The sequence below is a fragment of the Doryrhamphus excisus genome, linkage group LG19 (genome assembly GCF_037039965.1).
Source record: "Doryrhamphus excisus strain RoL-2023G ecotype Guam linkage group LG19, RoL_Dexc_Guam_v1.1, whole genome shotgun sequence".
Classification (NCBI taxonomy): Eukaryota; Metazoa; Chordata; class Actinopteri; order Syngnathiformes; family Syngnathidae; genus Doryrhamphus; species Doryrhamphus excisus.
Window position 1 is genome coordinate 10365604 of NC_136375.1, and position 23918 is coordinate 10389521.

Sequence of the window (23918 nt, forward strand, 5' to 3'; positions counted from 1 at the left end):
CTATCACGTTTAAGAATGAAGGCCTTGCTGGTCGTCGAGGCCGCAGATGGGGCCCAAATCAAACAGATCACAGACCACATCTCCATTTGTTTTCTGACAATGACCGACATGAAGGTCGACGCTACAGAGCACTGACATGGCAGCCGGATCTGATCTATGTTATCAAGATCACTACAGCAGTCATCCATTATCGCTCTTATTGTCCACAAGCTTACACTCCACTAACACGTTTCCTTGGTAACATTTTACCACACCATCTCTTGTCCCAATGTTTGGAAACAAGGAAGGGGGTTAGCAGACGTGACATCCCATAATGAGCTGCCTGTGAATGCGGATCAGTGGCTGGGGGCTCCTCGCACAGCATCAATGTTTCATGCTCCTCGTCAATAAGAAAAAAGGAAGACCAAATATGAAAACCTTCTTATACCGTCGCCTGACTTTGATGCGTTTTCTCCTTTTTGGGGCCTGGAGGCAGGTTTCTCTATGGTAAACACACGGGAGGGATGTAGGTGTGATCAGTGGTGGGGCGCGGGGGGGGACAAATCCAGAATGACACAAATCAAACCGAATGTGTCATCTGAGTGGAAGAAGTTTTTCTTCCCATGGCTCCAGAGACTTTAGACAGGAAGTGTCTTTGGCAAAGGCCTATGAAATAGAAACCGGACTACAAAGGCAAAGAAAGCATGAAATACTTACTGATCACTATTTGAAAGAATTAAATACCGTTGCAGAACCCTGTCTCTTGGAGTGATGTGCTTGTACAGCAAAAAAAAAAAAAAAAAGAAGCCTGAATTAGACAGGAGGGATGGGACTCGACAAAGCAGAGCAAAAATCTTTCCTTTGATGGAAATAAACAACATGTGTATCACACTCAAGACCCGGCCTCCTAACCACATGGCTGCAAAAACAAAACACTTTTTCATCTTGATAGCTGGATATAAAGACAACCTGGCGTTAAAAAAAAAATAAACAATGGACAGAGGAGAGCAACAACAAATGAATCAAAGCCTGACTCATAATTCATCTTAGAAAGACATTTTGGACAGTTGCATCTTTGCATGGCTTTGTTTCATTGCACAAACCAGGGTTCATAGAAGAGCCTGGAAGCCTTGACCTCAACCCCATTAAATTTGATAGGCGGACAGAGATTGGGAGTGCTCTTCTACATGAATGGACAAAAAGTCCATACAAGACAATAACATAAACAATCAGCAGATTCCCAGTAAATGAAAATACTATGGAGACTCGAAACTTAAAATGTCAAGAAAATCTGGTCCAGACGACAAACCAGAATCCCAACGTTCCACAAAAATAGGGCTAGATGAGACAAGAAGGCAAAGAATCAGCAGATTATCCATAAATGTATATACCATGGAGACTCGGAATTCAACTATTCAAAAAACATACAGAAAAAATTAATAAAAATCAAGAAAAAAATTGGTCCAGAAGTCAAAAATTCTAACAAAATGGAGCCAGATGAGACAAGGTGGCAAAGACTGTGCAGCCTCAGAAGCCAAATTCAAAATTGTTCCCAAAAAATTGGTCAAGAATCCTAAATTTAAACAAAAATGGCGGCATTCTCCGTAAATCTACTGGATATACTGTGGAGCATTTCAACTACAAAAAAAGTAATCTAAATTTCATCCAGAAGTCAAAGCAGAATCCAAAATAGAGGAGCCTATCCCAGCTGTCTTGGTACACCCTGGACTGGTGGCCAGCCAATCACAGGGCACATATAGACAAACAACCATTCACACTCACATTCATACCTATGGACAATTTGGAGTCGCCAATTAACCTAGCATGTTTTTGATCCAGAAGTCAAACCAAAATCCAAACTTTGACAAAGACAGAGCACTACAGTAGACATGAGAACAAGTTATTTTGGATGCGGTTGGCTGTTTGATCCTGGCAAGGATCCTCATACTGTTTTTGTGGTGCTGCCGATACTGGATACTGGATACTGTAATCCAATCCTCGTTTACTGCTGCCATTGCAGTACTTCCTTCAGTTGCATACAAGCATCCCTTTCTAATGAGGTCTCAGCCTCCAAAACCGGAACAAAAGCCTCCTCTGTCAAGTGAAGAGGGTTCATCAACAATATCCTGATTAGGATTATGCTAATCAACCAAGAGAACACTCCACGTTTGTTGAACTTTGTTGGAAAAAAAAAAAAAAAAAGTGAATCCCGGAAAATGTATTTGATTTCCAGACAAACATTATTTAAAGACGTGATGCTCATAATTGGCCTACATGCGCTCGGGAGAGGAAGACCACAGAAATAGTCAGCTAATGAAGAATAACGAGAGGAGAAGAGGATGGCTTTGTACACATGCGTGCTGGGATTTCAAACACATTTCCAGACGTTCCTGAATCACTTCCACACAAAGCTGTCAGTGTAAACTTATGAAGAGCCACTTCTTTACATAACAACCACTGTGGGAATTCCTGCGGGACAAAAGAGAAGCCTTGCCACCCTCCACTATACGGGGTTACTCTGCGCTCTGCTAATCGTTGTTAGTGATGCCTTTTGTCATCTTCGGGAAGGGAAATATTAGCGAGGTAATCCAATCTGACTCAGCTATTCTGGTCACCCTGAGGATCCGGAGGGATGTAAGTTGCCGGCTGCTACATATTTAAGGTCATTGCAGTTTAAGGAATGTGGTGGCGAATGGAGGAGGATGAGAAGGGGGGGCGTTGAGCTCCACTGTTCCATAAATGGAGTGGACAAGGATCGGTGCACACGAAGAAGCATGGTGGCGTCTGCAGGCCATTGTTGTGGACCACGGGCAATGCCGAGCCATAAAAAGACACCGCGCTCGGCAAAATTTAATTACACGAGGTGATGTGTTTTTTAAAAAGTGATATTCAAGTATGACATTTAATTAGTAAAAGGGTGTAAGCTCAGCCGTCCTCCATACATGGTTTATGAACTGGCTTATGATCTAATGGCCCGCATATTAATTATTCACATTTAAAATGCTTGGGATAAGGTGGGAGTAATGGGCCTGCATGCAGATGAGATTTAAAAGGGTCTTGAAAGCAGCAAGCGTCAGGTTTACATCACATGTTTGAAACCCTTTCCCTCACTGAGTCCTGTCAATCTAGCTCTGTCGGCGCGCTTGACAGACTGTCTATTTGTTTTGCAGCCTGTCTTTCCAGTGTGTAAGCCAGTCAGGAGGTGAAACTGGGCGAGGATGTTTGCTGGAGCAGAGACAAATTCCTGATGCATGACCCCCCCTCCGCCCGCCCGCTCGTCTTGCTTTCTCGGCTGTCAGTAAGGTGGTTTATTGTTTTGCTTTAGGCTTTATTCACACAGAAAATCTGACAGATTAACAGATGGACTATTGTGGAAAAGGACATTGCAGGTTTGTGTGAGGGGCACACCTATCCACTTGGGTTTGGAAGCCAAAACGGGTGTCTAGTGGGTTGCTGCAGGCCATTTTATTCATCAAGGTGGCGCACAATTTCAATGCAAACAACCTTTAAATTATTCATTTTGTTCAGTTTTTTGTGTTCTCTAGTGCAGTGGTCCCCTGATCATCAGTGGTCATCTGATTAGAAGTCCTCTACACCCCCCCCCCACTCCTGCAAGCTGTGGACCCACCCACCTTGCTTTCAGTGCTGCCCATACTGGTGTATGATGCAGATTTATGTTTGGTGGTGGTTGGTAGCCTTCTTTCGATTAGGGGACACCTGTAGCTACAGATGTAGTTTACCACCACCGGTGTGTGAGTGACATGTGAATGAATAAATGATATGGAAAAACCTTCAAGGCGGAAAGTGGTTAGCACGCAGGCCTCACAGCTAGGAGAACCGAGTTCAATTTCACCCTCGGCCATCTCTGTGTGGAGTTTGCATGTTCTCCCCGTGCATGTGTGGGTTTTCTCCGGGTACTCCGGTTTCCTCCCACATTCCAAAAACATGCTAGGTTAATTGGCGACTCCAAATTGTCCATAGGTATGAATGTGAGTGTGAATGGTTGTTTGTCTATATGTGTCCCAGTCCAAGGTGTACCCCGCCTCTCGCCCGAAGACAGCTGGGATAGGCTCCAGCAGCCTCTGTGACCCTCGTGAGGATAATGAATGAACCCTAAAGGTTAAACATCATTGCAAAACATATGTTAAATTGTGTTAACATTTTTGATTAATTGTATTTCCATTACTTCTTATGGGAAAAATGTTAATTTTCTTTAGAGCCCGACCTTCTGGACCAAACTAATTTTTATATTTTCATGTTGTTGAACCAGACCGCAAGCTTCATATTCACCAGCAAATTCACAACATTGCGATAATATTGAACTGGGATATGTTTACTAAAAATAATCCCACGGAATGTTCACACCATTACATCTTTGGTGTGAATAAAACACTTTCTTCTCATGCCCTTTGCTGCTAACTCATGTAATTATGTAAATGTTCATAATAAGCCCTTTATTGTTTCCTGAAGGCGGCCAGTGTGGAAATGAGTAAGGACTTATTGTAATCTGCTTAAAGCAAACCTAAAGTATACGAGTTCTGTCACTTGACTGCTTGTGTAAGGAAAAGTTATATCAGGTCAGCAGCAAATGTGTCATGACCTTTAAAAATGTACTATCACCTCCCTAAAATAGTGAGGCAAAAATGTGGGGTGCTATTTAAGTAAACAGAGGTTGGTTTGGCATGCCAGATTTGCTGACATGAAAATTGCGGGTGTTCCGTGGCCGATGGCGGAACGATGAAACTGCAAGAGAAGAGGACAACTTCGCCAATAAGGAGCATGACCTTGGGATGGAAGCTGCAAACTTCTGCAACTAAGAAGATGGCCATGTGTCGGCCTACTTTGAAATCATTTTGAAGGAATATGACCATTCAGAAATGGCGACTGAACAAACCGACACTTTTCCCTTGCTAATCAGCAGTCAGAATGCACCGACTCACCACTGCATTGACGGACGAGCTGTGAGTCGGCAAGTTCAAACTCAGCATGGGAGCCACGGGTTGCCAACCACTGACATAGACTTAGGATTCATCCTTTTTACTTCTCACAGCGTGTCCACTTCATATCACATGTTCCGGCTCGACCAGACACGTCTTGGCACAAACTGCAAGACCTCCAACCCCCTGCAAGGAGCCCTCATCGTTGATGCCGGGATTTTTTTTTTAAGGAAAACCTGCAAACTCAGGATCTTTTGTCCATCACTGCATGAAGCGTTGATGCGAGCAATTAACCGTTAATTAATGAATACAACAATTACGTGCAGCATAAGTGTACTCGGGTCAAAAAGTGGCAATTAGCGCCATGAACTTTAGCCTTTCATACTGTGGGTGTCGAGATGGATCGGCTAATGATGTGTTTGACTCGCTGGCAGAGGATCAACCGGCCACAAATGCGAGAGTGGAAGGTTTTGTCTGTATTTGTTAGCTACTTAACAGATGACATGATACTTTGCAGAGGTGTGTGGTACGGTTCATCGAAGAAACCACTAAACTTTGGTACAAATCCTTTCAATTGTTGATCAACGACGCCACGGGTGTCCAAAGTGCAGCCTGGGGGCCCGAGAGGTCTATTCTCTATACATACAAATGCTGTAAATATACACTATAATTATGGAAAGTTTGGGTGTTAATGTCTTTATGACACCTAGTCAGCATTTGCGAGTGTGTTTGCATGGGCGTGTTGCAGGAATGCAGTAAATGCCACATAATTAGAGTTCACACTGAGGTATGCAGAGCCGCCGGGAGGTAAGCAGGCAACAAAGAAAGCAGGCAGGTAGACGGGCAGACCCTCAGCAGGTTCCACGCCGGCTTAATCCCGCTGCCAGGAACATCAACCATAAAAAGCACTCAGGTGGGGGAACGTTGACACCGGTGTGGTCTGCAGGATCAAAGCTTTCAACAAGGCCCCGCCCCCATACTTTGGAAATGGGCCAATTAGGCTTTAGGGAGGAATAGTGTTGAGTGTTACGAGGCGCTCAGCTATCTGACAGCGCTTTGAGACAAAGTAATTATACACACACTGCCTGTCTAACACTCCTGTCACCGCTGCGCCCTGGCCTTTAAACAAGCTATCATGGATTGCAAAGAGACAAAGTGGAGCAACATGCTCCTTTCCTCCATCAAAATTCCTCTGGTAATGCCAGACCAGAGGTTAGTCCGTGCTATGCTGGTTCAGATTTATGGAGCTGGTGTGCTTCTCAGGGAACATCATCATTCTTTACAGCATCTACTCAGAAAGGATGATTATTTCCTACCTATGAGAATGGAGACTGGAAACAAGGCGTCAGAGAAATGCATAAAATGTGCTTTTTTTGGGGGAAATGCCGCTTATGGAAGCTTACAACTGTGGAGTTCAGTAGATTCACGACCCTGCACTTTTTTCTCATGCCTCAAACCCTACGGCTTATACAGTGATAGGGCTAATTTATGGCTAAAGAACAGTTCCGATGATGCTTAGAGTGCAGCTTCAGGAAGTAGTGAATTGGAATTGGAGTGAAGTGAATGCTAATATCAAGTTTAGAAGTCTTATGTAGGAATTGTGTTCTGATCTGACAAATATTAAGTAAGTTTGATCAAGTGTAGAATTACTACAGATTCTGCTCGGACCTCATACCTCATCGTCGAAGCTAACGAGTGACATTGGGAACACAGGATGGAGATAGAATTACAAGGTTTACAGTGTGTCATGGTTTATTTTGTGTCAAAGCTAAAGCGCTAATTTGCCTTGAGGCAAAAGTGACACCAAGAGCGACAACAAACTAGAGCGAGACTGACAAAGTGTGTGATGAAGGAGTGAAGTGGCTGTTCAATTTGATGCTGACAAAGACGGCTTCAGTGGTTTTCGATGGTGAGGAATGAGTTTTCTGCTCGGCCTCTGTTTAACTAGTCATTTTACATGTACTGTTCGGAAAAAAAGAATTTTATAAAAATCTTTCTGCGAACTAAATATCCCATGTTATGACACAGTTTATACATGCTTATGTCTTTATGCTTCAGTTTTCATGGGTTAGCCTGTCAAATTAATAAACCCCTGCCGTTTTTTAACCTCCTAACAACCTTGTTAATTAAAACCATGCAGCTATTCCGGTTAGCTGAGGAACACATCCTGATCAGACACACGTTCATCTCAAATATAGCATCAGACCTATTCTAGTCCAAGGTTTCAACAGCTTGCAGACAGCCCGTCTACATAACCACATCGTGTCTGTGCATTAGGAATGAATGCAAAGCTTGCACATTTGTTCGATATTTTAACCATCACTTTTGTTGCAGATGTTAAATTTCTGGTTTTATAAATCTGCACCATGTTTTTGCATACCATGTAAAATATTCGTATGTGAACCCAAAGCCCCTGCATGTACAATGTTGTACGTTTACCAGCCACAAACCGCAACGGGGGAAAAAAGGCCTGCAAAGAAAAGCATCATTTTAATGGTATGCTAATGTACTGGTTTTTGAGACACTTGATGCAAGACTTTTACATAATGTAGGTCAACATCACTCCTTTAAAGTCTTATTTTTCTTATTATAGTTATTCCATCATGCAAAAAAGCAACAATTTGCAGCACAAGGTATGAAATGTATGCATTAATTAATAATGTTCCAGATCTCTAATTGACTAAAATATCTTGGACTTTCACCTAATTCAATTTTAAACTGAATACACCTTACTTTGGAAGACTTTCTTCAGTTCTTCAGTACTCAAAGTATTGCCTTTTTTACATTAATTGATATGAACCATATTTTAACCATTTTCGTAGGCCGCAGTTATCTTACCATTTGATTTTCATCAAAAAATTTCTGTGAAATTTTGCTCCCGGTTTACGTACACCCTAGTTTTGGCTGGGCAAAATTTTTGTGGTAAATTTTTACCAATGTCTCATCCAAGGTTTGTATGACTACGCTCGACAAACGTATGCCTTTTTTATACACAGTGTCAGTATGCTCCAGTTTTCATATGATTTAGTTATTTGTCAAAAATCCAGGCCGCCTTGGTTTCCATACGCTCCAGTTTTCATCCAAATTTATTGGCAAATTTTGCCTCAGTTTTGATAGTCTCGGTTTTTGTATGCCACAGATTTGGTATGATTCAATTTATGAGTAAAGTTTTCTACCATGTCTCGGTTTTTGTTCGTATAATTAAGATTTTGTCATTTTCAAATTTATGCCTCGGTTTCCATACTCTGTCTTGGTTTTCGTATGCCTCAGTTTCATTATTGTTTGGTATTTGAGTAGTAATCATGAAAATAAACTCTTAACTCTCTATGCTACATGAATATGACACAATAGTATTTTAGAAGCAAATAAAGAGAATTTCCAGTACGTTTTTCATTCCGTTTGCCTGTCACCAACTATAAGTCACAAAGTATTATTTCTGTGCTGTAATTTTAAACAAATGTGCACAGCAATGACCTTGCTGTCCGTTTAGGACATGTCGTAAAATGAAGTTGTCCGTGGCTCCCGAACGGAAGGAAGGTGACAAGCGAGCAGGTGTGAGCATCTGCCGCTGTAGCAATCCAGACTGTTGCGAATCAACACATCAGCACATGCTTTCAGCTTCTGTGACTCCCGACTTGGCACGCTCATTACCACAATCCCACTGATTACTCTGGAGGATTGTCTTTTATATAAATAGCTGGTTTTCCCTCCGCATTACACTGTATGCGCGCTGCCGTCACTCATCATCTTTCTCTATTGCTTCAGGCAGGGGGGTCACGTGACCCAGCGTCTGGTCATAATTGCCTCCGAGTCCCGCGTATCTCCGAGCAGGGAGGTCACACACTGCAGGTGTTTGGAAAAGAGTTGCCATGGAAACTAAAGGGTACTAAACAACAAACGGTGGGACTTGGGTGCTTATTGCTCACAGTATGCACTCCCTGGAGTTTGAAATAGTACTCGATGTGTCGATTAAACCTGCATATCATGTTGGGTTTTAGCGGCATGCTCATTCATTCATGAATACTTCATGATCTCCCATGATCACAAAGGTTAAACCACATTTACTTATCTAAGGTTAAATCACTTTATTTTCGGGCTTGGCCAAAGGAAATCATCCGATTAGCTACTGATAATCTAACACTAACACGGTTACATCTGGCAGGGTTGGCTTCAGATACGCAAAAGCTCCAATGTAATATTTAAAAGGGGCAGTGCATAAACTATATTGGGGCCCCCGATGTTTCGTGTTCTCACAGGCCCACTATTTGAGAACCTGTCGCATGCAATATTGGTCGTCTTTCATGCTATTTCAATACAATACATGCAAAAAAAGGCAAGGTCTGACAATTTATACGGCCATATAGTCCACATTCCAAACACTACTAGGTTATCATGGCTATGACTTGTAAAGTAAGAGTAAGGGGAGAACACACTGCAAAGTTATAGCCAATTGTGAACCCGAGGCCTGTGAAATGTCATCCCGCTAACCAAATTCACATGTCCACAGTAGGCGCAGTCAAGAGGAGTCACCTGATCATGTGGAAAAAAAATAAAAAATTCTGCTCAAGTGAGACAGCCAGCTGTGAGCATATGCAACTTTCCCACATTTGCACACGCTCCCGGGAGAAACGCTCGGTCAGAACTTTTATCACAGAACTCTCTCAGAAAACATAGGATGTTTATACTCGCGTTATATGGTTGCAACTGCAGGGGTTAAGGGTCACAGTGATAGCCATCAGACCCCAGCACTTACAGATGGTCTACAAGGACCTAAACACTTGTCGTTTATGCCTAACAAAGAGGGTTTTAAAAGGCCCTAAACACGGGTTGTTGAACTAAAATAGCGCCACTAAGTGGGTGTATATGCTTCTTTCTACATGACCCTTCACTTTGTCCTGACTCATATAAATCAACATGCCTGGACTGGCCTATTCTGGACTTCCCAGGTAGTGTCAACTTGGCATATATATAAAAATACAGGAAATCAATTTCAACTTTTAACATATTTTAATTATCTGTTAAGAGAAGTGAACAGCATCTCGCTTTGCAAATTGACTTTCTCCGGCTATCTAGAACTAAAGCGCCAGACCCTTGACTTCTTTATGACTTCCCCTTTATGAGCACCCATGCTTAATAAAGACTAAAGCAAACAATGCTTTCAAGAGAATGTCGGAATGAAAAGCAGTCAGGCTGCTGTCGACCGTTATTCCCGTTCCTCTTTGGTGGCAAAATGCCAGGTGTATACCTTAAGGTACGAAGTACGGGGATGGATATTTGCCAAAAAAGCGTAGGCGGAGTTAAACACCTCACTTGACTGGAGGAATAAACGACATCTTAGCATGCACCCTGCAGTCCAAAGTTGCCTTACATTTCAACAAGTTTCATTAAAAGCAAGTCTTGGCAGCCCAGCATGAGATACTGTAGCTCTACTAAACTAAATCCTACTTTCCTGCTTGGTAAATGCCGAGATTAAAAACACTGAAATGAGGAAGTGAAACTAAATGCGATAATTACTTACAACACAAGTAGATGGAAGAATATGCTAAACTTCACACCTCAGTTCCGTCTTTCCACTACAGTTGTACTTTAACTGGTTCCAGACCCGACCAATGTGAATTTCCGTAGAATTCAATATACTAAATATTTTTGTATGAATATGAGTACTAACATTATTAGAGCTCTGTAGACATTAAATAACACCCCTATAATCACTTTTACACTCCTATTATTCGTTATTTACATGAAATTGCCCATCACTACAGATGGCAAGCAAGCTAACTAGGTAGTACTCAAATACTTACTGTAAACTGAAGAAAGTGTTTCAATTGGAGTGGGGAAGAAGGACAAAAAAAACTTACCACTTCCACACAGAATGAGAAAATAAACCTTTCCCTCACTCGATCTCGGCCATGGCATGTCCGCCTCAGCCTTAGCATGTCCGCCTCAGCCTTGGCATGTCCGCCTCAGCCATGGCATGTCCGCCTCAGCCATGGCATGTCGGCTCGGCTCGCTTTCCTTCTGCTGAGTCCACCACAAACACTTTAAAGCGTACAAGCATCCGCTTCATTTCCATGTGGTTCCGATAAAGGACACGCAACTTTTTCCTCCATCACCGCACAGCCTCATTCTCAATCTTATCACCAGCCAAGGTTTGTCGGTACAATAAAAAGCAAGATGCTCATCTATTTACAACCTCTCTTTCCAAGACCGCTGCTACCTCCTCTCATCATGACAATGCTGGACACTTGCCTCCGCTGTCTCTTTCAATGGACGGAAATTGAGTATGCAAAACAGACGAGCAGTGAAAGGACATACGGCTCCATGCAAACAATAGAGAAGCCCCTTGCTGTTTAGCGTCTACTTCCTCCCTAGACACATGCACTAACAATTATTATGGCTGAATGTCGCTGTGTGCCATCTCTAGCATCAGATTTGGGTGAGTCAAGGAGCAGAACAAATAGGTTATACTATGGTGCTATTATTTTTCAATCAACCAACATTATTGGGTTGTATGTTTAAAGGCGGACACCGATATTTCTCCCCAGTGACGGCTTTGAAAAGTGTTTATTTACGCCCGAAGAAATCATCCACAAGGGCTCTCCCGCAGCCTTGATAAGGATCATGGGTGTTTATATCACCCAGAAGAGTTCTTTCAGGGAATTGTATCATAATGGCTTGTCTCACAAAGCAAAACATGGAGACAAAGACTATGAAAATGGGAGGAAAGAAGCCATGGAGCACAGGGTCGTCCTCTACAAGGACCATCCCTTATGACTGACATTGTGTGTCCAGTAATTGCCCTCCGAGAGTGAAAGAGGGGGTGGCATCTCATCTCAAGAAGAGCCAGGGGAGTTATCTCCTTGACCAATCACAGGCCAAGTTGGTCAACGCTCCATCAGTCCAGGGGAGAAAAGCACTGGGCTGGAGCCAATTCAAATCTACAGACTGAGAGACACAAACCTTGACCTCCCCCGAGAGTCCCAATGCCAAAGCTGTGGGCTTGAAATGACTACAAAAAAAAAAAAAAACACTCCGAATTGTTTGTTTCAGCCTCGCTTTGACAGATAATCCCTCACACAAATCCTGAATCTCTGTAGGATTAATTTATCAAAAGTGGCAGAAATGTCCAGGGCACGCTTCTAAAAGGCATGCATATTCAACTCCAAGCTTAAGTCAACCTTGAAGAGCTGACATGACGGCAAAAAAGAACTGACAGTTGAGTAAATACAAGTACGGCAAGGCTGACGAATCCTGATTTGAATTACCATCAAACCGTACATATGTAAAGTAACCATAGCCTGCATGTGCTGACTGTGTTCACACTCCGGATCGAAATAAGAACAGGTAACACTTAATGCTATGTTGCTAGGTGTCACCATGCAAACTGTTAGCATGTTAGAATTCTGGCTATTTTACTCCTTTTTAAAGGCCTATACACACGGCACTGTTAGCATGTTAGCATTTAAGCTAATTTAATCATGTCTAAAGGCAAATACACACATGACATTATGCAGGGGGTTATAGGACTGCCTTGGCACTTTTGGGACTTGAGGCTCTCTTGCTAGGTGCTACCATGCTAACTGTTAGCATGTTAGCATTTTAACTAATTTACTGATGTCTAAAGGCAAATATACACATGGCATTATGCAGGGATGCTATAGGACAGCCACGGCTAGCAACAGGTCACTTGGGTATTGTTGCCAACTTAGATGCCAAGAAAAACAGACAAGCATGACATGATTTTTCTGCTACATGTAAAGTATGTGTTAACCACAGTCCCTGTCTTTGGTCTGGGTAGCAAGTGGACCACTTATTGGGCCTTCATTTAATCAGATTCCAAAAAAACCACATACATTTCCAACAACCAATCTTGTCCTTTATATGATTATAGCAAATTTGCATGACTAACAGCAGTGTTCCTGTCAAATAGAACAACGATTCTCAACCAGGGGAATTGTTTCCAGTGGGTCGCGGGCGGGTCTTAATCTTGCACTTTCACTTTGAAGAGGCTATTTATGTTGCAGGGTGACGTCTATTAATACTGGAGACAACATTTCAGTGCTACTTGAAACACACCGTCATATACAAGTGACAATCGGGTCACTAGGGGTCATTATGGGGTGATGGTGGGTCCAGTCCCCACAGTCAAGTCGGTTGAGAACCACTCATATAGGGGATCTTTGACTTGCATTCTTGTTCTTTTCGGCAATCTGCTGCAAAAATTTAGGTCAGGATCATTGCCTTTCATTTTGGAGCATATTTCTAAAAAACAAAATCCGAGTGTTATCAGGCTAAGTGAGCCTCGACTGATACAAGAGCAGAGAAGGCCGATGACGGACAGATGAGAAATAACTGGACGTATAGACACTTAAGAGGGTAAACCAGAGGCTGAAATGTCAGTCAAGCTGACCGCTACTTGACAAAGTGACAGGCGCTGGACTTCTTCTACGTTAGCAGTACTTCAGGCTCAGGAAGGAACACTGGAATCAAAAGGCACTGGAGTGTGCAACTTCAGAGGGTCTTTTTTTTTTTACTAACTCTGGGCATTTTTCCCTATACAAATCTGTGAAATGACCGGAAAACAGGCGGAGATGCAACAAGGCTTGACATAAAGCAATAAAAATAGCTACAGATTGGTGTCTTAGCCTACAAGCTATTTTGGCACCATTTGGTTACATGTATGTAGTCAAAAAAACATAATTATTCAACATTTAGGCTTCAGTATGGCGTGAGTAGCAATCACACACATGTGGCTTGCTATAGCGAGTGTGGGTACAGTTCCAAAGACCGTAACTCAGCCTGGGTGGAAATGAAAGTGGTTTCAATAGCAAGGCACATGGTCGCCTCTTCATTACTAGTCCTACAAGGGCGCCGTTTGATCCACCCACAGCAACCACAGAGGCAGGTCAGGTGGATAGGGGAGAGGTGAGGTCAGAGCGGATTAATAATCTAAATGTACATCTTCGCCCTCCCTCCCAGTCAAGATGAAAGCTCCTTGGTAGAGCCTCTCGCTCGACTTATTGATCTCCACCGACTGCATCGCCATCATTCACAGTGACAGACACTCACCACTCACTCGAGTGCAAGGTGCAGCGGACGCTTCAGCACGCCTGACATTTACCTTCTCACTAAAACAGTGCATTTGTCACGAGAAGGCAGCCTTCTGTGTCTCTGCGGCTCAATTTAATTGCTCATTTAAGAGCCATTGATGCAAAATTAAATTATCAACCACTATTTGCGAATCATTGGTTTCTGTCAAACCTGAACCCAACTGACCACCTTTGAGGTATCCTCAAGCAGAAGGAAAACATGTCTAACATCCACCAGTGATGGAAGAGGAACAACCTGTGCAGCTCTGGTGAATTCCATGCCCAACAGTGGCGCTCATACTACATTTTCACACCAATAACACAATTTGGACATGGTAACTGTGAGGTGTTGCTAGGTGTTTAGACCAGTGACTCAACTGGTGGGCTGTCTTCACTTGGGCAACAAAAAAAAACATATTTCAAATGACCCAATGTCTGTGAATGCACCTCGCAAATACATCCAGTGGGGATAACGTAACATATTGTCCATCCAACACACAGCTGCAGATATCTGCTGGAGAAGAATAGCGCAATAACAACAAACACCGTCTCACTGCTTCAGCTCAAATGTGTGTTACAAATCTACTTTGTCCAAAGTTTACCCCCCAGGGGCTGCAGGCTAGAAAATTATAATATTCAAAGACGTTCTTTATATTTAAAGAAAGAAAACAGATATTATGTTAGCTTTGTGGTAAAACATACTATTGGCATGAAGTTAGCATTACAATTTTGGACTTTTTTTATATTTTTTGTTGCACCTTTTGTCTTGTAATGTGTCTTTGTTCTCATATTTGGACTTTATAATAATTGTAGTAACTTACACAACATAGTTTTCCTAAATTTGGCACTTCCTTGTTTTGTTTTCTTAATATTTCAACTCCATACTATTTTTTTCTCTTAATATTTACACTGCTATACAAGCTGCACAATGACTATTCTAAAACATATCCCAGTTGACTTAGTATACTTGAGTGCTTTATTCACTTGTGTCAGATAGAGTAGAAGCAATTAGGCTGGGCTTAATGAACAAGCTGAAGCTCAAGGACTCAGAATGCATATATTAAATAGCCATTTTGGAGGTTTGGCCGTGTGTTGGGGGTACAAAACAGCTTATAGGCACACCTTACCACCTCATCTGTCACATGTAAGGAGAGACTGGTGTAGATGGTGACTGTAAATACAACCAGTGATGTGTTAATGCTCAAATATTGCTACAAACTTACTGAGCTGTTCAATTGCACCACATACTAAGAGGGGTAAAATATTAGCAACAGTTCTTATCTGTTAAAAATGTCTTGTCACAGTGATTCTCAAATGTACTTTTACCTCATTTAAAACAAAAGTAAACTTTTGTATGTAAATGTGTGTATTAAGCATCATGGTGTACCTTATTGGAGTAGGGCTGTCTGGCCAGATTGACGCCGTCTCTGATGAGTTTATCCCGGATCATGATCTTGAGCTTCAGCTTGGGGTAGATGACAATCTCCCTCCTGTTGTTGCCCAGGGTCAGGTTCCTCTGCGCCCCCATGTAGCCCACCCCTCGGCCGCCTCGCTCGCTGCTGGCCTCGGTCCACGACTTGGAGGCTCGCATGTGTCCGGTGGTCGGCATGGGCTCCAGGGTGAAGTACAGTCCGTTCGCCGCGTCTTTGGCTTCCTCTTTGAGCCGGCGCACCGCGTCGTGGATCCTCTGCCGGTGGTGCGCGACGTAGACCCCGATGGCGTCCAGGTCGGGGTCGCCGATCTGTTTGCACACCTCCAGGTCGTCATAGCCGTTGTCCACGAAAGCTTCGACATATTGGGCCAACTGGAGGGTCTTGAGCCACTCGTAGACTATGACAGGTCCGGTGTTTGTCATGCTTCTTATCAGCGGTGGTGCCTTCACGGAGTGCAGAAGAAAGTCACAGTCCCACCCGGCGTCTTGAACGCATCATTCCAAGAGAATTAAACTACAAGTGATACGATTAAACACATTTTGTTCCCTTCCTTCCTCCAAAAAAAGGTAATGTTATAATCCGTTGAGCTGGCGAAAGTGAACGCGAACGCAACACCTGCCAATGTTGACACAATGAAATAACAGCTCCTCACTTTTGGTTCAAAACTGCTACTTCCACCTTCGAATAATTCCCACAAAGCGTCGCTTAAAAGACTTGCGCGACCAGTTTCCGTAAAGTCCGCACAAGATACGGAAGCAATTCAAAGATTCCTTCAAAAAGCTACGGCGTGCACATCACTCACTACACGCTGGAACTGCCGCCAAGAGGCAACATGCTCACTGCAGCTCCTCCAACGTCCACGCCCCCCTCCAAAAAAAAAAAAAAACACTTTAAAAATAGTGACGTTCTATCAACTTCTAGTCCCACATCCACTTGTCCAAAGTTGCGTAGTGCTCCTGCAAAGACACAAAAGAACTAAAGAAACGTGGGCGCAAAATGCCCACCCAGTCACGTTATTATTCCCTTGTGCTGTCCCCCCCACTCGCTCTCTCTCTCTCACTCATTCAGCATTTTCACACACACAGGGCTCCTATCATCACGTTTGGGCTCCCCCTATTGGGCTACTAAGAAACTACAATAAAAGGTCCCATACAGTATAATAGTTGAACATTGTTAAATACTGTACATCAGTGGTCCCACAACAGCACAATAGCGAGTGGAAACGCATTGTTTTGTCAGTAGCATTAATGCTAATGTCCATGTTTGCGTGTGGCTCCAAGACGAAGCGCTACTCTGCACTTTATCCACTAATAAACGATACAGATGTCCCTTTACTAGATTACTAGACATTACTAGAACCCCGTAGACATGAAATGACACCCCAATAGTCACTTTTGACCTCTTATTCTTCTTTGTTTACATCACATTATGCTAGCTTCCTATATTATTCTTCTAAACTTGAGAAAGTGTTTCAAACTGAGTGGGGAAGAAGGATAAAGAAGCCAATGTCTGTAGCTGTCTAAGTGATTATTGGCAGAGCTGTGAGATTCATTTTAACATGTGTAGTGAAGCCTGAGGAAGGATGAGTCTTCGCCAAAAAGTAGAACAAACAAGTGAGAGAAATGATTTGTCTCGTTTGGTGCTCATGAACAGGCTGAAGATGAAGAGTTTAGAAGTACAGGGTCTATCCCAGCTGTCTTCGGACGAGAGGCGGGGTACACGCTGGACTGGTGGCCAGCCAATCACAGGGCACATATAGACAAACAACCATTCACACTCACATTCATACCTATGGACAATTTGGAGTCGCCAATTAACCTAGCATATTTTTGGAATGTGGGAGGAAACCGGAGTACTTGGAGAAAACCCACGCATGCACGGAGAGAACATGCCACACAGAAATGGCAGAAGGTGGGATTGAACTTGGGTCTCCTAGCTAGGTCTGCGCACCAACCACTCGGCCACCGTGCAACCCGGCATTATATGTACTTTTCAAAAATAAAAACACTTTTTAGTTTCTTTACTTTATTTGGCTTTTATTTAACCTGCAAATGTGTCAGATCATTTTGCCAGACCCTGTATATTTTGTATAAGAGGGCCCTTTAAAAGGGACAGTATGCAAATGACAAATTTATTTATAGAGGCTTAACAGCAAGAAAAAGTCAAATTTTCAAAATGACAAATAAAACAGTACAATTTAGAGTCATATTGTTATATTCCAATGTTGGAACTCAATGCATAACATGCTTCAACAGACATCTAATGCATTCCCACCTCCCAAATAGCACAGCCCAGGTACTGTTCACCTGTCAACAAACTGCAACATCATTAAAACCAGGCCAGTCAAAAGTATTCGATGTTTGAAGAAGAACCATCCAATCTGTCCAAACCAAGACGCCAAGTTGGCGAGTGCTGATGCATGCTTTATAAAATATGAGCTGACAGCTTGTTAGGGATCAGTTTGATGCAACGCTGACTGTCTCAGCTATTCTGGCTGGGTGCGAGTTAATGTACACGCCAGACAACAAAGTCGTAGAGGGATATAGGAGCATCACAAACAACAATTTCCGATCTAATGTTGGCACAGTTTTAACCCCCAAAATATCTTACAGTAAAAGCTCCAGTGTGATTCATTACTCATTTCTGTTCAGCCACTTATGGAGCAAAAAAAACCGTCCCATTCTTTATTGGTTAAGGTTACTTAATATAACAAAAATAAAGAAAAGCAATAAAGAAAATGAGCACTGACGACTAGCATATGTTGAGTCTGACCACAGAGCCATGATATATGTATTTCTCCGTGAAATGATTGAAACTCAAGCAGCTCTGCTTTCTGCATTGCTCTGACGGCATGCACTTACATTGGTTACAGTAGCAAAGCATTGTGGGAACACAAGGGGCCATGATTATTTGACAGTGCCATGATTATTGCGTATCCACGCCATTGCGTCGGGTCATGCGGGGGATCAACAGCCGCAGTTATCATTACATTTAAAAGTTGTTTAAATGTAATGTAATCAACATTACTTATTTACTTCCCTTTTTCAGAGGCTCTCAAACGCTCACTTGTCAAGTAAAAAGTCATAAGTCATGGACGTAATACAGCCTTTGACCCACTCCTACCTAGATTAGATGACCTATACAACTACCAGTAAAATAAAGATACATTTTCTAAAGCAGGCTTTGCTACACATCTTAAAATAATGTTCTGTCAGTCAGCCCCAGACACCAGAAAACTTTTGACAAAATGTCACCAAGAAGGTATGAAATGTCATCAGATGTTGCGACAAAGTTGGCAAAAAGTTCCAGTTGCTATTGCAGGACCTGCGATGTGTTTGAAAGTGTTGATAAAAATTCTACAAAGTGGGACACCTTTAACGAGCGGAAAATGTCCACACCATATTGATACAATGTCTGGTGTATAAAAGTTACATTGCTTTGTTGTGGTCCCCTTTGGCTGTTTTTCTAGCAGTAGACCCATTCTTCTTCCTTGCCATAATAGTGCTGCCCAGCGGTTAAACCACTGCTGCTACATCAATAATGTTCTTTAATAAAAACCTGCATCCAGGACCATTAGTATTGGTAAAATTGAATAGAGTGCAGACAGAAGATCCTGCTTTGAATGTTGATTGAAAGCGTGCGACTATGGAAGGTTGAAAGTGGATGCAGCTAGAAGAGTTGGTGGGGGGAAGCAGACGAACAATAGAAGCCAAGATACAGTCTGTGCTGCACGCCTGGGTGTTCGTATTAGAAGGTGGAGATTTCTGCAAGATGATTTTTTTTTTAGCTTTAGGTGGTCTCCATTGCACCTTCCCAGACCTCAATTTTAAAAGCCTTTGAAGCGGGGAATGGCTTCTGCCCACCAAGATGCAGCCGCTTTTGTGGGCGGCTATCTGTCAGGGTCCTGATGGAAAAATGGCAGCCAAGGTGGATTGAGAAAAAACAGAAAAAGCCAGTTTGTGCTTTGGATTGAAGGTGGTTGTCTGATATGTTCGATGGTAGCCTCATTGCAGTAAGCCTTCTAGGACACAATGCTCCACTGTTGCCTTCACGGTATTAGGATAGAAAACTCTTCACCTGTTCTGGTTTGATGTGAAATATTAGCATTTTTCATTACTAATGATTCATTCATTCATTCATTCATTTTCTACCGCTTTTTCCTCTGGAGCCTATCCCAGCTGTCTTCGGGCGAGAGGCGGGGTACACCCTGGACTGGTCACCAGCCAATCACAGGGCACATATAGACAAACAACCATTCACACTCACATTCATACCTATGGACAATTTGGAGTCGCCAATTAACCTAGCATCTTTTTGGAATGTGGGAGGAAACCGGAGTACCCGGAGAAAACCCACAGGGAGAACATGCAAACTCCACACAGAGATGGCCAAGGGTTGAATTGAACCCTGGTCTCCTAGCTGTGAGCTCTGCGCGCTAACCACTAGACCACCGTGCCGCCCCATTACTAATGATGCCAAACAAAACTAAAACTGTACAATCATTGCAACCCCTGACTTGACTCTCCTCGGTTTACCCACCTTGCAAATTATGTGTGCCGCTCCCCACTTAGCTCTACGACCTCCCAGCATTACCAAAACCCAGTGGACCCAGTAGATAGGTCAGAATGCTCAGAGCCCTTTTCATGAATTTAACATGTTCACAAAACTGGGCTGACAGCCATCATTTTCCCTTCCATTAGAGACAGGATTTATTGCAGGATTGCCTCATCTAATTGCTCCTTTGTCCTCTTGTGGTACCAACACCGTGCCAGTGTGGAAGTGGTGTATTAATTCTATAATTGTGTGTTTAGTTCTGTTGGTGTTGCCTCTGTTTCGCACCGCACTTACCCTACAAGCAATCGTCAAGATCTATGGGGAGGCTTTTCTATTAATGGTGCTTTCTGCATCACTGCTTTCCTTAAGGAAACATTTTTTTTAAAGTGACATTTTAGTCATTAATAGCTGGAAACCTTACCCAGCAGGATAACTAAACTATGTAGGCTGTAAAGTCTTCAGATTAAATCTACCCCCTATTTATCCCCAGAATTATTTTCAATTGAAATGAAATTTAGACATACTGTCGAATATTCCAAATACTCTCAATTATCCGCCTGGGTGAGTCATGGATCAAGAGGAGATGAGACTGGCCCTGGTCAATAAAGCCTGTCGGTGATCCTCCAACCTCCAACCCATGTTTAGATTAACGTCATACCTGTAATTAAATGCAGCTGAGGGAAGAAGCGGAGCCCCTTGTCGGCCGACCTGATAAGTTATTCACCACTGCTGTTATCGTCCGTCGTAATCATCAGCTGTGGAAAAGGTATTGGAGAGAGGAATGGGAGAGACAGGAGTTCAGAACATTCACAAAGAGATTTTTCCATCATTGTTTTAAGTAGTGGCGGCACGGTGGAAGAGTGGTTAGCGTGCAGACCTCACAGCTAGGAGACCAGGGTTCAATTCCACTCTCTGCCATCTGTGTGGAGTTTGTATGTTCTCCCCGTGCATGCGTGGGTTTTCTCCGGGTACTCCGGTTTCCTCCCACATTCCAAAAACATGCTAGGTTAATTGGTGACTCCAAATTGTCCATAGGTATGAATGTGAGTGTGAATGGTTGTTTGTCTATATGTGCCCTGTGATTGGCTGGCGACCAGTCCAGGGTGTACCCCGCCTCTCGCCCGAAGACAGCTGGGATAGGCTCCAGCACCCCCCGCGACCCTTGTGAGGAAAAGCGGTAGAAAATGAATGAATGAATGTTTTAAGTAGTGTTTTCTATCCCCTCCTGCTCCCGTCCGGCAGGGAAGGTGTAGCTTACACTGGCAGAGCAAATCTGTTTAGCATGTAAGAGCATTTTGATCAATAATACGGCCTGCCCCAATGGCTGGACAGGACAAAGAAGGAGAAACAGGGAGGTGTGCAGGGTTTCATTACATTTGATATTCATATCAGCGAGTCTGTTTGATGCAATTTAAAGTGAAATGAGGTTCGGACCTTACTCAATTTTAATTGCTGCCGTGCTCTAAACTAACTCAGCGTCTCTTATCTCAAAAGTGGATCAGACAAACAAAAGACGTGAGAGATTTTTTTTTCTCACATTTGATGCTCAAACAGGCTTGGATACACATATTAGTGTTCGGACATCATTAAAATGTGATATTTCATCATGGGGACCTTTAAAACATGACATGCTTCCACTCCATGAGTGTTTTCATGTGCTCTGTTTGCATCATATCATGGCTCACAGACAGTTAACATCAAGTGAATTGCCAGCAGCAGCCGTGTGTCAAGTTTGCGAACACACACAGTCCAGATGCATGGGCTCGGCGCCATCATCCATATTCATTATGCAAGCTCCGGTTCACCGTGATAGCGTATTAGTGCAGTTGCCTGGGAATTAAAAGGCTGTCCTCCGCTGCACGTCAGTGCCCTTTAAGCCACCAAATCTCCACTCAACAACTACCTCAGCTGCTGCCATCGAAGGTCAGAGGTTAGCCAGGTCTTATTAAAAAGTGCAGCCGGAGGCAATAACAGGAGTCATATTGCCTGATAACGCTGTCGTCGGTAAAAGCAGAGGTTTTCGTGATAATAGCTTCCGACTCCAACGCAGCAGCTTAGTTTTGTTCTCTTTCTGCAGAAATAAGATTGCAGCATATTTCTAATTTGCTGCCAATTGTTCTTTTTAAAAAAAAAACACATTTCAAAGCATAAAAGTTCAAATACATTTTGGAGACGGTCTGACCCATTTAAGGAAATGAGTTTATGATGTGTTTATTGAGCTGTATCCTTGTGCGTAAATCTTCTCAGCTCATTAGACGGCTTTGTTGTTTTCTCTGCACAATAAATACATTTCCTTTTAAGTGTTGCTTTGTCCCACGAGGGATTTTAATTAGAATTCTCACTCTTCTCAATTGGGAAAGCTAATGCAAACTGCAGAGTGTTTATTTTTTTTAAAAGGGGACCATGCTTTTTTTCACTTTTCTGACCTACAAATGATTGAATGTTGTTATTCGTGTTGAACGATGCCAAGTGAGTCCTGAAAGAAGTTTGGGATGACACTGAATGCTTAGCTTCAGTGTGTTTTTTTTCTAACACTGACTCATTGTGACATCACAGTCCGTATATGGGCGTGCCTGGGTACAAGCTGAGTGGGACTAATCACAGCCGGAGGCCGGCCGTGGGTGGAATAAATTCAAATAGACTGTTTTAGAAATCCAAGGAAAAACAGCTGGAATGGGTGCAGATTCTGGAAGATCTGACTTGTGCGGGTTATTGTGTGTAGTTGCTCTACAGGAGTCCACAACTCATTACAAAGATCTGAAAACGAGCATGATGATAGATGCTAAAGAACTGGGACCGTTTGTGTTGGTCCAAACGAATATCAATCTAGATGTTTATTACGGTTAATTGGTTCAATACTAATAAGTGGGATATTTTTGTTGTATAGACAATCTGTTTACGACTTTTTAAATATGTTTTTACCATTATTAGAGCCCTGTAGACATGAAATAACACTATAGTCACCTTTGGGCTCCAATTATTCTTTGTTTACACCTCATTTTGCACACTTTTAGATGGTGATCTGTCCATCAAAGCCCGGCACAGGTTGAGAAGTCGACTCTAGACATGTTTGATTGATGGCGCGTATCACTTGTATCGCTCACACAGACAAGAAAGCTGTTACCTGACTGATGGAATGCATGTAATGATTGTCAGGTGTCTTTAGACAAGTCCTCGCGTGAACCCTGAACTACCACCCTCTGTCTCCTTGCAGACTTTGTTTAGCTTGACATTAGGCTGGCAGCAGAGCGACGTCTGGTGCCTGATATGTTTGCTTCACCTCTGCTCTCTGGAGACTGAAGCCCAGTCGGCCATTTGTAATTAAAAGTGCATGAAGACAGCTTTCTTTTCACTTCGTGTCAGGGGGCTGAAACAGGATCTACCAAATGTCCCGGAACACAGTCCTCCAGGACTCATTCCCTCCTTTGAATGAAGTTGTCCTCTATTTGCCTTTTCTATGCATCTTAAAACAATGTTTATTTAGCTCATATCCCTACTGAACTACTCAAATGTTTCCCATCACGACAAAGTGATGGTAGCCATGAAAAACAGACTGTTGCCATGTGTGATGTGCGGTAATTATGGACAAACCTCAGCTCACTACAGGATTGTTTCCTCCTCTCCGGGCTGTTCCTGACAGAATTCACTAAGCCAACCCTCAAATCTCTAACGGAAAGACAGAGGAGCATTTTCGCCAAACAAACTAATTTTTCCACATGGCTGTAAATGACATTTGTGGTGCCTCCACATGAGTTGATGTTAAAATTCTTAGTCGCATAAAGATATACTCAAAGTTTAACAATCATTACACAATTAAAGAGACACCGTTCTACTGCAAAAGATGTGAAATTCAACCACTACCTTACTATAGTCAAGGTAAATTTATGGTGGGAAAAAGATGGTGGATGGAAATAGCTCTAAAATAA

The 23918-nt window shown here is 42.8% G+C and overlaps 1 protein-coding gene across 2 annotated transcripts in view; it reads right to left on the reverse strand.

Annotated features, from left to right (window-relative positions):
• sash1a (SAM and SH3 domain containing 1a) overlaps window positions 1–23918 on the reverse strand; it is a 179216-nt gene that overhangs the window by 121589 nt on the left and 33709 nt on the right. For both annotated transcript variants that reach the window (XM_058057369.2, XM_078798981.1), the window contains 2 exons: window positions 20651–20747; window positions 15393–16394 (listed from right to left, as the gene is read on the reverse strand). In XM_058057369.2, coding sequence (XP_057913352.2) covers window positions 15393–15860 — 468 coding nt within the window. In that variant the 5' untranslated portion in view covers window positions 15861–16394; window positions 20651–20747. The remainder of the gene's footprint in view (window positions 1–15392; window positions 16395–20650; window positions 20748–23918) is intronic.